The sequence below is a fragment of the Barbus barbus genome (assembly GCF_936440315.1).
Source record: "Barbus barbus genome assembly, chromosome: 36".
Lineage (NCBI taxonomy): Eukaryota > Metazoa > Chordata > Actinopteri > Cypriniformes > Cyprinidae > Barbus > Barbus barbus.
In genome coordinates this window covers 10,508,468-10,522,698 of record NC_136714.1, presented here as the reverse complement: position 1 = coordinate 10,522,698, position 14,231 = coordinate 10,508,468, and the positions used below count along the sequence as shown (strand labels likewise).

General features: G+C 37.3%; 2 protein-coding genes across 2 annotated transcripts in view; both read right to left on the bottom strand.

Moving 5' to 3' along the window:
• Positions 1-86: 86 nt before the first annotated feature.
• LOC306855698 (nuclear cap-binding protein subunit 3-like) lies at positions 87-11,172 on the bottom strand. The gene is made up of 13 exons (XM_079394508.1): positions 10,877-11,172; positions 10,365-10,430; positions 10,180-10,285; positions 6,753-6,878; positions 6,487-6,618; positions 6,199-6,377; positions 6,016-6,124; positions 5,781-5,880; positions 3,709-3,818; positions 3,317-3,623; positions 3,017-3,198; positions 981-1,163; positions 87-902 (listed from the first exon to the last, which is right to left on the bottom strand). Exons 1-13 carry the CDS (start codon positions 11,057-11,059, stop codon positions 613-615), a joined length of 2,073 nt encoding a protein of 690 aa, XP_079250634.1. The 5' UTR covers positions 11,060-11,172; the 3' UTR covers positions 87-612.
• Positions 11,173-12,173: 1,001 nt separating this feature from the next.
• LOC306856224 (rap1 GTPase-activating protein 2-like) overlaps positions 12,174-14,231 on the bottom strand; it is a 45,877-nt gene continuing 43,819 nt past the window's right edge. The window contains exon 24 of the mRNA XM_079395366.1: positions 12,174-13,137. The gene's annotated coding sequence lies outside the window, so the exon portion shown is untranslated. The remainder of the gene's footprint in view (positions 13,138-14,231) is intronic.

Sequence of the window (14,231 nt, the reverse complement as noted above, 5' to 3'; positions counted from 1 at the left end):
ATATATATATATATATATATATATATATATATATATATATATATATATATATAAAATTCTTGCACCAGAGAAACAAACAAAACTCAGACCATTAGATCCTCCACATTAAATCCACAGTGATATGACAGTCTTAATAATGCAACATGAACAAAAACCAACCACACTGACATGATTTAAAAAAAAATGTATCGCTAACAGAAATCCAATCACTTCGCTTCCTGTCAGTACTTCAAATCACAGGACTGTTTTTGTCAACTTGGTGCATCGTTGGATATTAAAAATGGGCCCTCAATTTGTTAAATACAACCAAATAATTTTCTTTTGAAAAAAAACAAAACGCGAGGGACTCATCCACTGCCCTGTCTTTGAAATGACAAAAAAAAAAAAAATCTGCCCTCTCTTGTTCCAAATAACACTCTCAAAGTTGGTTCCTGGAGAGAGGACTAAAGAAAACATCTGCAGAGTGTGTAGACAGGCAAGAGGTGGGAGTGTGGGAATGTTAAAGTATACATGGCAGGGTCACTTGGCCCAGTCTACTAGAGATGTTCTCCAACTCTCTTCCACAGCGTTCATCATTCCTCCGATTCCCACACTTCCTACAGAAGGAGTCAATCAGGAGTCACTGTCCGAGCCGTTGCTGCTGTCCCGACTGATCTCAATCTGCAGCGAGGGCAAGTTGTCCAGACGGCTTTTCTTCATCTTGTTAGACTGCTGCTCCTTCTGCTTGATCATTGCTCCCCACATCTTCTGCAGTTGAGAGTCATCCTCTTCTTTGTCATCAACTCCGTCAGATTCTTCGTTATCTCGTCGCCTTATTCCTCTTGAGGAAGACGCTCGGGAAGAAGCCTTGTCATTGTCTCCATCTTCCCTATGAGATGGGCCGAGGCGGCTCCACAGGCCTCCTGAAAACAGCAATTACTATTAGTATTAGAAAAAAAATAATGTGAAGAGAACCAAAAGAGCATCGACTCCAACTATACCTGTTATCTTGTCTTTCGGGGACTCTGAGTAGAGACTGCGGCTCTCGTGTTTTGCCACTCCGAGTCGGCTGCGCACATCTGTCAAAGGCTCTCTTCGAGACACTGCCTTTCTAGAGATGACTGGAGAGACAGAGCGACGTCTCTCCGGAGAGTGTGGTCTTTTGCCTAATCTCTGTCTCACATCTGTGGAGAGAAAATGTGTCCTTTTATTGCTCAAACTTATTAAGCACTCCTGTGGATTTAGCACTCTTTTTGTTACAAGATAAAATCAAATTTAAGACCTTTTTTAACAAATAAAAATGTATATTGTATCCATACAGAACAAACCCACAGAATCTCAAGTAAAATATTCTAATGACAAATTATTTATTTTTAATTCAACACACTGGGGCACATTCGAATGCAAAACGATAACTGCAAGCACTTTACAATAATCAATACATTTCTTTATCCAATACATACATATGTATTGAAATTGTTTTATTTAACAGCATATCAATACATAAACATTATAATGCTTTTAAAGAAAGTTTGTGCCAAAATCAGTAAAATCCATTTAGAATGTGTTAATGTTTTTAGACTTTCCGTCGGCCCAAAGAGAAACCACAAGATTTGATGTAGAATTAAATGCCAGATACAGTCTGTGTAACCAAAATACCAATTATATCAAGGAAGAAATGTTTTACGCATAATGCAGACTAGGGATGGCCAGTATATCGAGTTTGTACGATATATCAATATTTTTTATAGGCGATACGGTATGAAGCAATACCGTTAATATGATATAGCCTACAGTAGTTTAATACGAGCGCATCTGAAAAAATATCTAGGGAGGACACAGAATTGCTGTGGAGAAAGTGCATAATACAATTTGTTTTAAACATGTGACAAGCTTTACATGAAGGGCTTCAAAAAACTCTTAAGATATAGTAGCTAGCTATAGTTTATAGTTTCCGTTTAAAGAGGCTCGAGCTCGCCCAGTCAGATGCTCTAACAGAAAGGCTGCGTGTGAGGCTGAGATGCTACTCGCGCTGTATAATGTGTGTGAGATGTGCTCTTTTCCTTAATGCATTACTTACATTTCACAGGTATAGACTATTCTCCATCTGTAAATGTTAGAAAGCCATGGAAATATTTCCATTTTGCTGTCAGAAGTCCATGAGCTTTTGCTTTGCTATTCTCCGCTAAACTTCACAGACTTCATTTAGAACGAGCCAAACAGAGCGCAATAACTCTGACAAAATATACATTTTGCTGAAATATTTGTAGTTGGGCAATAAATGTGACATGTAGAATTTTAAACCTACAAGTGTATTTGTAAGACAGCACTAACTGTATAGTACAATGGGTTAATCAAAATAGCCTTTTTCCTCAATTAGTCTGTGCTTTTTTTATTTTCATTTTTAGTTTAGTAAATTTAACTTCTGCTTTAAAAGCATAATTTTTTTTTTTTAGATTGCAGACTTTAAATTATAAATCAAGCCCGAAATACATTTGGATTTTCATTTTGAAATGTCCATGCTTGACTACTTCCAGCAGCTCATTCAAAGAGATAGAAATAAAATATTCATACTTACAAACCATCTACAATTTATTACAATATAAACATTAAAAATAGTTATAATTCATAAACAGTAAATCATAAGCAATCTATTGGCATAAATGCGCATAATTCATTGATCGTGAACTGTTCTTAATGTGGAATGTGCAACAGTGCCACATTTTGACCGAACATGCAGAGCTCACATTTATTTAATTCAATCATAGCCTTCTGAACTTTAATCATCACATTAGGTCATATCTCATTTCCAAAACAATTGTTATACCATTTAAGATAATTACTACTTAAATGACCTTAAACTTGATCAAACTGAATTTAAGACTTTTTAATAATCTTCAATCTAGGGGCCAGGGGCACTTGATGGCAAAGTATTTATATAAAAAAAATATATTATTATATTAAGATAATCTAACTTCAATGCATATTAGAATGCTAAACATAAAATCAAAATTGTTATGTTCCCTCAATAACTAACCCGTCTTGCCGCTTGTAGTCACTGGGGGGTGTGATCTCTGCTGAGAGAGTCCCTGCCTCTTCTCCTCCAGTAACTGCCTCACATCTGTCACTTTGTCTGACGTGGACTTGGACGAGCTTTCACCTCCTCCACCACCAATGCGACTCTTAACACTGCTACTTGTTTCAGTCCGTATGGAGTTTCTAAGGCAGTAAAAGAGACAAAATACACAATTACCATCAAAAAACTTGATCATCATGAAATCTTTTCAGGATAAGGGTCAAGAGATGAAATACAAATCCGTGTGGACTGAAGACTCACCGAAGACTGCGAAGGTTGGTTTCTACCTCGTCGGCATACATAGTCATCTTCATACTCTTTTTGGGAGAGGGCGTTGAGATCATTTTCAGTTCCAGATCGTAGTCCATCTCATCTGAATCTGAAGATGCAGGCGACGGGCCTCCTAAACGACTACGCAGTCCACCTTCCCCTAGCCGTGGCCCCCGTTCCCTGTCTGCCCGATCTTTGTACTCCACCACTCTATCATCAGCATCCATGTCTTCCTCTCCATCCTCCTCTTCTTCTTCCTCTTCTTCTATAGGCTCTTCTGGTAGATTCACCAGGTCAGCTAAGAAAGTAAAAGAGCTTAATTGACAGACCAACAAAAAAAACTTAAGACAAAGACGTCAGCTTGTTATTTAAGGGAGTTTTACCAGAGTGTCGATGAGTGTAAGGTGGGGTGTGTCCCATACTGTCTCCAATCAGAGACTTTTTGGTCTTCAGAATGTCACGCTGGATTCTGCGTGTGTGATACCTCCGTTTCCTATAGAAATGTACAATTTCAGATGAATATAAATATACAAAATATTAAGTTTAAAAACTGCTCAGAAAGTTATACTACCCCTGAAAAGTTAGGGGTTAATATTTTTGAAGGAAGTCTCTTATGATCACAAGGTAGAGGGCTGCATTCCCACGGCTGTCCCGCGGGACCCGACCAGATTTCTTGCGTCACGGGATTAAATTCCCGAAAAAAACGCAGCAGCGGTCGGTAACTCTGGTATAATTTGAACGGGAGCGGGTGGTCTAAAAATATCCCCTTCCCGACTCCTTTCAGAACAGCATATCTGCCTTTACTTATTGACCACTCAGGACTATTATGCACACGCTACACGCATGGACCAGCTTTCTGCGTCATGCATTTTATTTGCAAGGTCTGTGTGCACAGCATTTGCATAACAGTCCTCAGAGCGGGCTGTACCGAATAAGGATGGCAGAGCAAAGTGTGGATGCGCTGTCCTTAAAAGACGTTCAACATGGACTGGAACATGGTCAGTTTACTGTTAAGAAACCCACGTCAGGCAAGTCTGATGTATGGGAGTCTTTTTCGTGTGTCATAGACGCAGATGGAAAAAAATGACCCTTTGTGCGATGTGATAAATGCCTAAATGAATGGTTTTCATTCATTTCATTAATGTCATTCAATTTATTATTAGATATTATTGATGTATTTATAGGCCTTTATTTTCTTGAAATCGTTGAAATCGAAGTCGGGACATTTTTTGTTTAATTAGGTTAAAAAGTGATTTAATTTAGCAATGGCTTCAACGGTTTTGTTGTTTTGCTTATAATTTTAAATGACATGTCTTTTTTCTCTCTCAGCAACACTTTTCCTACTGTGTTTACAGAAAAATGTTACATTTGTATTTTGAATAAAAATAACAAATAGGCTACAATTTTTGTACCTACATTTTTTTTCCTGCAACACATTTTCCTATTGTGTTGACAGCTAAATGTTAAAAGCATGTTGACAAGACGAATACAAATAAATACTAATTTTGTAAAAACCTACAATTTATTTGTTATCTCTCTCTTTCATTAGTGGAAATTGAAATGTTTCTAGAATCTCACGAGATTTAAATTTAGCGGGAACGGTCGGGTCAGGAAGAAAATTATTCTAAGCGGACAGCGGGTGAAGAAAAAATTAAAATATAGCGGGATCGGGTGGGTGCGGAATATAACCTAGCGGGAGTGGGACTAAAAAAACAGTCCCGCGCAGACCTCAATCACAAGGCTATGGAAACCCGCCACTGAATAAAAAATAAACGTAATTGCGACTTTTTCATCTCACAATTCTGACGTCCTCATAATTGCGAGTTCACACCTCGCAATTCTTACTTTTTTCTCTGAAATTTGAGATATAAACTCGCAATTGCGAGTTATAAAGTCAGAATTGCCAGATATAAATTTGCAGTTTTGATTTTTTTTCCCGCAAATTGCGAAAATAAAAATCAGAATTGCGAGATAAAAAGGTCGCAATTACCTTTTAAAAAAAATAAATGTATTCAGTGGCGAAAAACGGGCTTCCATACCAAGGCTTTTTATCAGAAATTCAGTAAAAACAATAATACTGTAAAATATCGCAATTTAAAACAGCCATTTTCTATTTGAATATACTTTAAAATAATATATTCCTGTGATGGCAAAGCTGATTTTTTTTTTTTTTTTTGGCAGAAATCATTCCAATATGCTGATTTGATGATCAAGAAACATTTCTAATTTTTATCAACGTTGACAACAGTTGTGCTGCTTAATATTTTTATGGAATATTTTTCTGAGACTTTTTTTCAGGACATAGAATGCATTTATTTGAAATTATAAATGTATTTTCTGTCACTTTTGTTCTATTTACTTTCACTGCTAAATAAAGTATAAAAAAATACAAAAACAAAAAAAAACAACAATACAACCATGGCCACATTGTACTTTGTATTCAAGTTTTTCTTACCAAGAGTTACTTAAAATGCCTTTCATGCCACCATAGTTTGGATTCCCATATTTCATGTAGTACCGACTTCTCCTGGCTGCACCCAACTCCTTTTTGTCATCTGATAAAAAGAAACAGCCAAGACCGTTACATTTGTTTCACTGTATCATTGCAGATGTAATCATTGTTGAGTAATGAAGAGCTCCTGACACAACTGCTTCTATTTGTAGGCGACATGCTGAAGTGTGTTTCTCACCCTGAGTGGCAAAGCGCAATAACAGCTTGTTGTCTTTGAAGGGCTTGACTGTGGGTCGCAGATCATTCCGGAGAAGAGACTCTCGTTCTGCTTGGGAAAGCAGGCTTGTCTGGGATCAAAGCATGAAATATAAGGTACATCAAAATAAATATTAAACAAAATATTAGAATGTTAACAGTTTACCTCAGCAGTTTCCTGTGGTTTCTTTTCGGTCTCTTCCTCAATGTCACTAGCTTTACCCTCACTGCCATCACTGCTCCTGCTCTTATCTGCTTTCACCACCTCATCTTCGTCATCATCATCTACCTCGCCTTCCTCCTCGTCCTCATCATCATCATCATCAGAGCCATGGTTTCGCCGAGCTGATCAGCAACAACGTGACAGTTTTGTTTCACAAAATTTGGAGGAACAGAGCATCTATTTCAAGGTTAGACAGTGAAATAACAGGACTTGTATAATGAGAAGATAAACCTTTCTGCGGCTGGTCTGAAAGTTCAGATGGTTTTGAGCTGTCTGTGTTTGTGACCTCTTTTTTGTCTGGCATTCGACTCAAGTTAATGAGAGCTCTGGTTGAAGTAATGTCGTCTAGCCACACCACGTTGCCTGGGAACAGTGTGATTTGACTATGAGCACCACAATCCAGCTTTAAACAAAACTTTTCCTGTTTCCAATTCAGATTTGTATGCATTCAATGTTTAATTATGAGAGCGTGGTAATATCAGGGAGGCTGTACTTACAGGAAATGTCATCTATCCACTCAATGTGGGCAGGCGGATACTCTTTAAAGTAGCCAAAAATATCCTGAGTGCTCATCTCATCAACTCCACTCATGTGTAGGGCTTCCAGACGCATCTTTGGGACCGCTAAAGAGAGAGTGGGAGAGATTTTAAGGCATAATTCACTAACAAGTACCACTGGGTCATCATTTACTCAACCTAACGTTGAGGGTTAGGGGTGTGACGAGACCCTTATCCCACGAGACGAGACACGAGACTGGGTTCACGAGAACGAGACAAGATTTTTAGACTTTAAAAAAATAAAATAATCCTCAATGATGAAATGTATAGGGAAAAATAGTCTTTTATATAACTGAAAAACACAAAATGCAAAAAATGTAGGTGCATTTTGAAATCAACTTATACTTTATGATATTAAACTTCTATTTTAATGAACTATATACAGTAATAAACAACTAGAGCTGCACGATTCTGGATAAATTGAGAATTACAACTTTTTTTATATAAATTGGAGATCACGATTCTCTCACAAAATAACGTAATTTATTAGTTGTTCTGACAAAATGTTCATTGCCTAAGTCTTATATATATATATATAAATTTGCATCATGAAAAGCGCTACACAAATAAACTTGAATTGAATTATTGAAAATTAAAAATGTAGGCTGGACATGGTTGTTCACCAGCTTTTAAGATGTAAGGGTTTTGTCTCCGGTTACTCATGTAACCTGGGTTCCCTGAGAGGAGGGAATGAGACATTACGTATGGAGAAACCCTTTTTCCTCGAAATGCTGAAGCCTGATTGAATCACTCTATTGCTTTGCAATAGCCAATGGCATCCGAGCATTCGCCTGATTGGCTGGCTTAGCCGCTATATAAGCGATGTCGGGCGCCAAAATATCTCAGAATCTTTCTCCTTCACCTGGAGCCTGTTTTCGCCATTGACCTACGCGACTAGAGTGGACTAGGGGTCGACCGATATGTGTTTTTCAGGGCCGATACCGATTATTACAGACCAAGTAGACGATAACCAATATATTGAACCGATATATATGTCTGGTGTAAAAATTAAAATGAATGTCAAAATTAAGAATAACAAGGGCTCTGACAAAAATGGCCTTCCCTAGTGTTGGTTGCACTTCTTACTCTTGTCTTCCCCCATGCATCCATCTACAATAAGGGTAATATATAAAGAGAGAGTTAAAAGTGGGGCCACTGTATGCTTCGTGAGTAAGCCTATGAATACTAAATACTAAAGCTAAACAGCTTGGGGAAATGTAAGTATTTGGCTTCAATAATTTACATGTTAGAAATGTATGTGTAATAGCATAACCTCTCATAATTCTTCATTAATTATTTTCGGTTGACTAAATCATAGCCTACAAGAGGGGACTATTCAATTCATCATCTAATGCACATCAATTGATTAATTTAAAAAGCGCAATGTATATAATAAGTGTAAATAATTTAATTGTCTTCATAGCTCCATTGTAGAAGTTGCGAAGAAGACCGCAACTATTTTAATGAAACTATAACACTAATAGCCTGTTATAGGCACACTTGGTTCAATAGCCTATTGAAATGTCCCAATTTCCGTCATCATACTCTTACAGTATCTTACTATGTGACAGTATCTTAATCTTGGCCTATGTGACAGTAATTTCCATTAGTTTTCATTTACAGTGCAGTGCAAATGAAGGCATAAAACATTCATTTAATTTATCTTTTAATCAAATGAGTTAAACTCAAATTTGGCAAACAAATGGGTTTACTATTCAAATTAAAACATGGAAGAAATAGCGTATTGTATGATTGTTCTTTTAAACAAAAGTTGTAATAATTGTAGTAGTATTAGTAAATAAACCGAACTTTTATTTTGACGGGTTGCCATGAGGACCTCTTAAGTTTCTGTAGCCCATTTATGATATGACGATAGTTTTACTCAAACGAAACAGTCAAATGCTCATGAAGTAACTCTCAGAGCAGTTCTGGGGATGATGTTCATATATTTATGTCCTCATTTAGTGACATGGCAGATGCAGAAAACACCGCGAGCGTCGCGCACTCCAGTGTGTGTGTGTGTGTGTGTGTGTCAAAACCGCGCGTCTGTGCCATTCACATATACAGAGACACGCCGAACATGCAGAATTCATATTTAAATAGTCTTTTTGCAGCTTAATGTTTACAGATAGTCCATATTGTGAGTCGATTTAAGTGTACTGACCTACTTTTGATTAATTCATCCAAACTCTGACTAATTCCGTGACTCCACGTTATACAGTAAATGCTATTTATATGACTGGATTCCGCGATTCCCCCTGCGTTTCCCCCATCTCGGAAACCATAAATAGATAATATTGAGGTTTTTACAACTTCAGTGTAGTGGATTGTAATTTATTGCAACTTGAGCAACGTCTGCTGCTGCCTTTGAGAGAGAACTGATGCGTGATGAAGCAGCACCAGTTAGCAAGCGCTTTCGGTGTGAGAGTGCCTTTAGTCTTCCACGTTGATTGGTCGGACTCCTGACTCTCAACAAATCAGATGCGCGGTGGGCGGAGACTGCTCTAGGCCACAGAGTGGTGAGTTCAGACAGGCTGCATCAGAGCCAAATAGCGCGTTTCGAAATTAAATAATTTTATCGGCACATCGGTTTTGAAAATGACCGATACCGATTATCATAAAAATGCTTAATATCGGTGCCAATAATCGGCCAGGCCGATAATCGGTCGACCCCTAGAGTGGACACAGATAGCGATCCCCTCTTGCTTTCCGGTGGAGTACAAGATTATCGACAAGATGTCTCTTTGCCGCATGTGTGGCAGGCCTGTTGACTTTCCAGATGCACACAAGGATTGTGTACAGGCCTGCCACACATGCGGCAAAAATACATCTTGTCGGTAATCTTGTACTCCGCCGGAATGCAAGAGGAGATCACTATCACTACGCTAGTCGCGTAGGTCAACGGCAAAAACAGGCTCCAGGTGAAGGAGAAAGATTCTGAGATATTTTGGTGCCCGACATCGCTTATATAGCGGCTAAGCCAGCCAATCAGGCGAATGCTCGGACGCCATTGGCTATTGCAAAGCAATAGAGTGATTCAATCAGGCTTCAGCATTTCGAGGAAAAAGGGTTTCCTCAAAAGTGGAGGCAGATGAATGTGATATCGCAAGTACATGTTTAAGGGGACTAAATGATCAGAGAAGTCCTGAAAATGTCACCAAAGACAAGGCCGATGTATTTGCTGGAAAAGCCCAGTCATGACATTTTGATTAAACATTACAAGGTCAAAGCACTTTTCTATAAATTAAAACGGATGAATTGTTCACAATATGATCTATACTGTGCATTTAGAAAAAAACACAGCGTGAATTTCAATTTCATGCTGACTTGAAATCAAATTGAGCTATAGCCATGTAAGAATTCTTACCTTTCTTCATCATATCCCGGTCTAGAACAACATTTCTCTGAGGCAGATTTTCTTCAGCGCAAAAATGAAATCTTCTTGCTCGCTTCTCCTTTTTCTCAATGGCCTCCTGAACATGTACAAATATTGTGAACAACAGGTACATTAGTAGACCGGCTGATATATTCACACAACCAGCTGACACTTACCTTAGACGTGACATCGATTCCAGTGATAAAGGTACCGGCCTTATTTTCATAACGTCTGCTGGTGTCCTGTGGAAACAGTTTTAATCATACATACATCCATGTGAGCAGCAAATTCAACAGAGGCTTTTCGCAAGTTAGTCTGAAATTCAAGGTGATCACCTTTTCTCCACAATACAGCTTTATACTGTCATACTAGACCAGAATAATTTCAGTTATTAACCAATTAGTATAGGAATAACAGTGCGCCAAATGAAAAGTCTGTTAGTATCTGGAAACTTGGGCCAGAGATTTACATCACTTTCTCTAGATCCTCCGAAACAACAGACCATGTCTACACATTATGCAAATAGATTATAACCCACCATAAATTCATTACCATAACCTGTTCAAAAGCAGGAATAGTGCTGCGATGAACCCTAGCTCTGAACTCAACAACGCATCGGCTTCACCAACGAGCGGCTTACTGTACTACGCGAGGCCGTGGTTTGAAAGAGGCCTACGGACTAACTCACCGGCAGCAGCTCCTTTAAACTTCGGCGAACAGGGATGGACTCCAGCTGCAGCTCTCCCTCCTCCACCTCCATGGGTTCCGCTTCCCGGGCATCTCGATCCGAGTCTGATTCCGAGTCTGACTCTGACCGTTCGGACGCGCTTTCGGACTTCACAGACACCCGCAGGCTGCGCACCGCCGCCATGATCACTCACTAAAATGAGCTCGCGGCTAACGGCTAACTCTCAGTGAAGTGAACGAAGCCTCGCGCTAGCTGTGCTAACACTGCTCTCGAGCCCAAGTATAGGTCTCTGCAGCAAAGTAATGGGCGTTACTAGATCGGGGTGTCTTTCGACCATGTTATCTGATTGGCTGATGGCATAGTAATGGTAGGTTTAGGGGTGGGGTTAGGTCAAGGGGATCATTTTGATTGCATGATTTAGAAACACCCAGCAGTTTGAAAATGCCCAGAAATTCAGAAACGCCCACTTTTGCTCTGCAGAACCTCCTCGAGCCTCGCAACACACGCCGCCCAGGAGACGGTCGCTGCTAGATTGTGACCCGCCCTCTTTGACTAAAGAAGATTATGCATTCACTAACATTCATATTTAGGCTGTAATGCATTTATATGTGATGCACAGAGAAATAATCCTAATATTAATTATCTTTAAATGTTAATTAAAATAATTTAGGTCTATCACCTAAATTAAATTACAAACTACATTTAGTGTAAATTAAGTTTACAAGAAATTTTTCTGATAGCCTTCTATATTAAAAGCACCATCAGAAAAAACTTTACAGACTCACAGTTACTGGGAATGATTTCAGGGGCCAACAGGATCCAGTATAATCAATTAAATGCATTTTATATCAAAATACTTTTCTTTTTTTTTTTAAATAAAAATACACATTTTTAGGATGGCTTAAAATTATATTTTTAAGTATATTAAAATAGAAAACTGTTATTTTAAATTGTTATTTAATATTTCACTTTTTTTTTTTTTTTTTATACAGCCTTGATGAGCATAAGAAACTTCTTTAAAAAACTTTAAAAACCAGTAGTGTATACTTATTAATTTACCCACCTACCCATTTACCTTAATGAAATTCATGCAGAAAGTATTAATATGTATATAACTGTGGTTTAAGCATCCAAATCTTTGGGGCCACTGTATGTCTGTACATACTGTCATTCATCTGTTTATCAGATTGTAAGGCCTCGCATTATGATACTGTTGGAAAAGTGGTAAGAGGCCCAGTAAATTATATAGTCAGGGTTTTTATAGCTACGGCCTGGCTCACAAATGAAACAAAGGCTTCAAAATACAATATTTGATTTAATAAAATCAACATTGCCATACAGAAACCTTTACACAGCATTAAAATCATAGAGAAATAAATTAACACAGCTCTTTCCGTTTAGCAATTTATACCATAAGGAAACAAAAAATGATTTTACCAAAGACCAGAATGGAGAAGTCTATCTAAAAGTGTCACATTTTCCCACATATTTCAGCTGTTTGTGACAATAAAGGTTTATTCTTCTACGTTTCAATCCATGAATATACACAAATATATACACATAAGAGTGATTGGTGGTTTTCTAATATACATAGGCATCAGTCATGGAAGTACCCATTTAAAAAAAAAAGAGTTTAATACTTCAAGTTTTATTCTAATAGTATATATTAGAAATAACTTTTCAGGGAACAGTAGAGGCTGAAACCATCTCCAAACTATGCCTGATTTTAGGGCAGATTTTCAGGGATTGCACAAGCGTGAAAGTTATAGAGGAAAGCAATGTTGTTCTAGACTACTGTATTATTTTTGACCACTGCAATGATATCCTTCTGTGGCTAGTTTCATGAAAGCTTTTACAGTTTTTCCACTCATTTATGTGAGTCTCGAAATACTGTGGAATGTTTCAGGTGCTGGGAATTTAGTTAATTAAAATAAAATCTGTTGTTTTACACTGTTAAGTGAGAATAGTTCCTATTATTGACCTGCTACACCAAGTTTACATTTTATTAACTCACAAGATATTGGATTATTTTGTATTTATTTATTTTTTACAGTGAAAGACTTTAAAAGGTGCGAAATCAATTAATGTGCCACGTCAGTACCAGTTGACCACCTGCAGAATCTAGAGGAGATGCTAACTGTATGTGCTTGTTCCTGTGATGTTCAGATTGGGAGCACAGGCTTGAGTGACGGGTCCCTTCTTAATTTCTCTCCTTCTCGGTCCCGACAGTGTTTGATCTTCTGTGTTGATCCATTGCTTTTCTGATTAAATGGAGAGTGTTAGTGAATACCAAATAAGAAAAATCTTTTTGACAAGAACATAACTTAATAAGGATCTACGATTAGGAGTGATTTTTATGGCCCATTACTGAGAGATTGTGCTACAAATAATCATAAACCATTACTGTGATGGATGCTTGTAAATTTCCGTCACGCTCTATTTTATTCCATCAGTAAAATATTGAAATGCTTGGCATTTTTATTGTGACTTTATATAACAAGACCTTTTGTGGCAACAGCTCTTTCAGTCTTAGCAAGAGCTGTAAATTGTGGATTCTTGGCTTTTTATTTTGCTCTCGCAACGTGAAAAAGACACAATTTCTTGTTATATAGTTATATGATTTAATAAATAATATCCTATGAATTATATAATTGGAATCCAATAGAATTTCCCCCCATCAAATCTTAACTCATAAGCCTTATTTTTGCAGGGGAGTTTAAAAATCAGCATTCTTTACTGTGGAAATATTTTTAAAGCAGGAAAACACATTAAACCAGATACTTTTTTTCCTGCCAAAATGACAAAACTATTTGTAAATGTTTTAAAAATGTTATAAATCAGAGGTTTTTAAACTGGGTCCTGGGCTGCAAAATATTCTAGAGTGTCAATGATAAAGTTCAGGTCCATGGGAAAACAAATAAATAAATCTAAAAAGCTTTATTTTTCTGAGGTTTTTAGATTTTAGAAGTAACTTTAATATTTTATACATAATGCTTACCTATCCATTTTTATATCTATAATTTTGAACTGAAGACACACTCACTTCAAAACCAGACACTGCAAAAACTGTCATTTAACAGACATCAAGGCAATTTCAAACAAACAACTGAAACATAGGGTGTACATAATACCTGTGCAATATAGTAGGCCTTCTCTTAATGGATCAAATATGATATATTTGAAGAAAATTGTTAGAAAATATATGATTACCATCAATGGCTGTTAAATGTATCCAAAAATATAGAACGACTCATAAATATGTCTTTAGACATGAAATGAAAAGTTTTATAATTTAAAGTCTATATAATTTAAATAACTTTAAAGTCTTTATAAGGAAAAAGGTCCCTTACATTGG

What these genes read in the sequence shown, in the direction of transcription:
- LOC306855698 (XM_079394508.1), bottom strand. Translation starts at nt 11,059, where the DNA reads ATGGCGGCGGTGCGCAGCCTGCGGGTGTCTGTGAAGTCCGAAAGCGCG. An exon ending in GTTTAAAGGAGCTGCTGCCG is followed by an intron (nt 10,431 to 10,876) that starts GTGAGTTAGTCC and finishes CTGTTTCCACAG; the next exon opens with GACACCAGCAGACGTTATGA. An exon ending in GTGGATAGATGACATTTCCT is followed by an intron (nt 6,619 to 6,752) that starts GTAAGTACAGCC and finishes CACTGTTCCCAG; the next exon opens with GCAACGTGGTGTGGCTAGAC.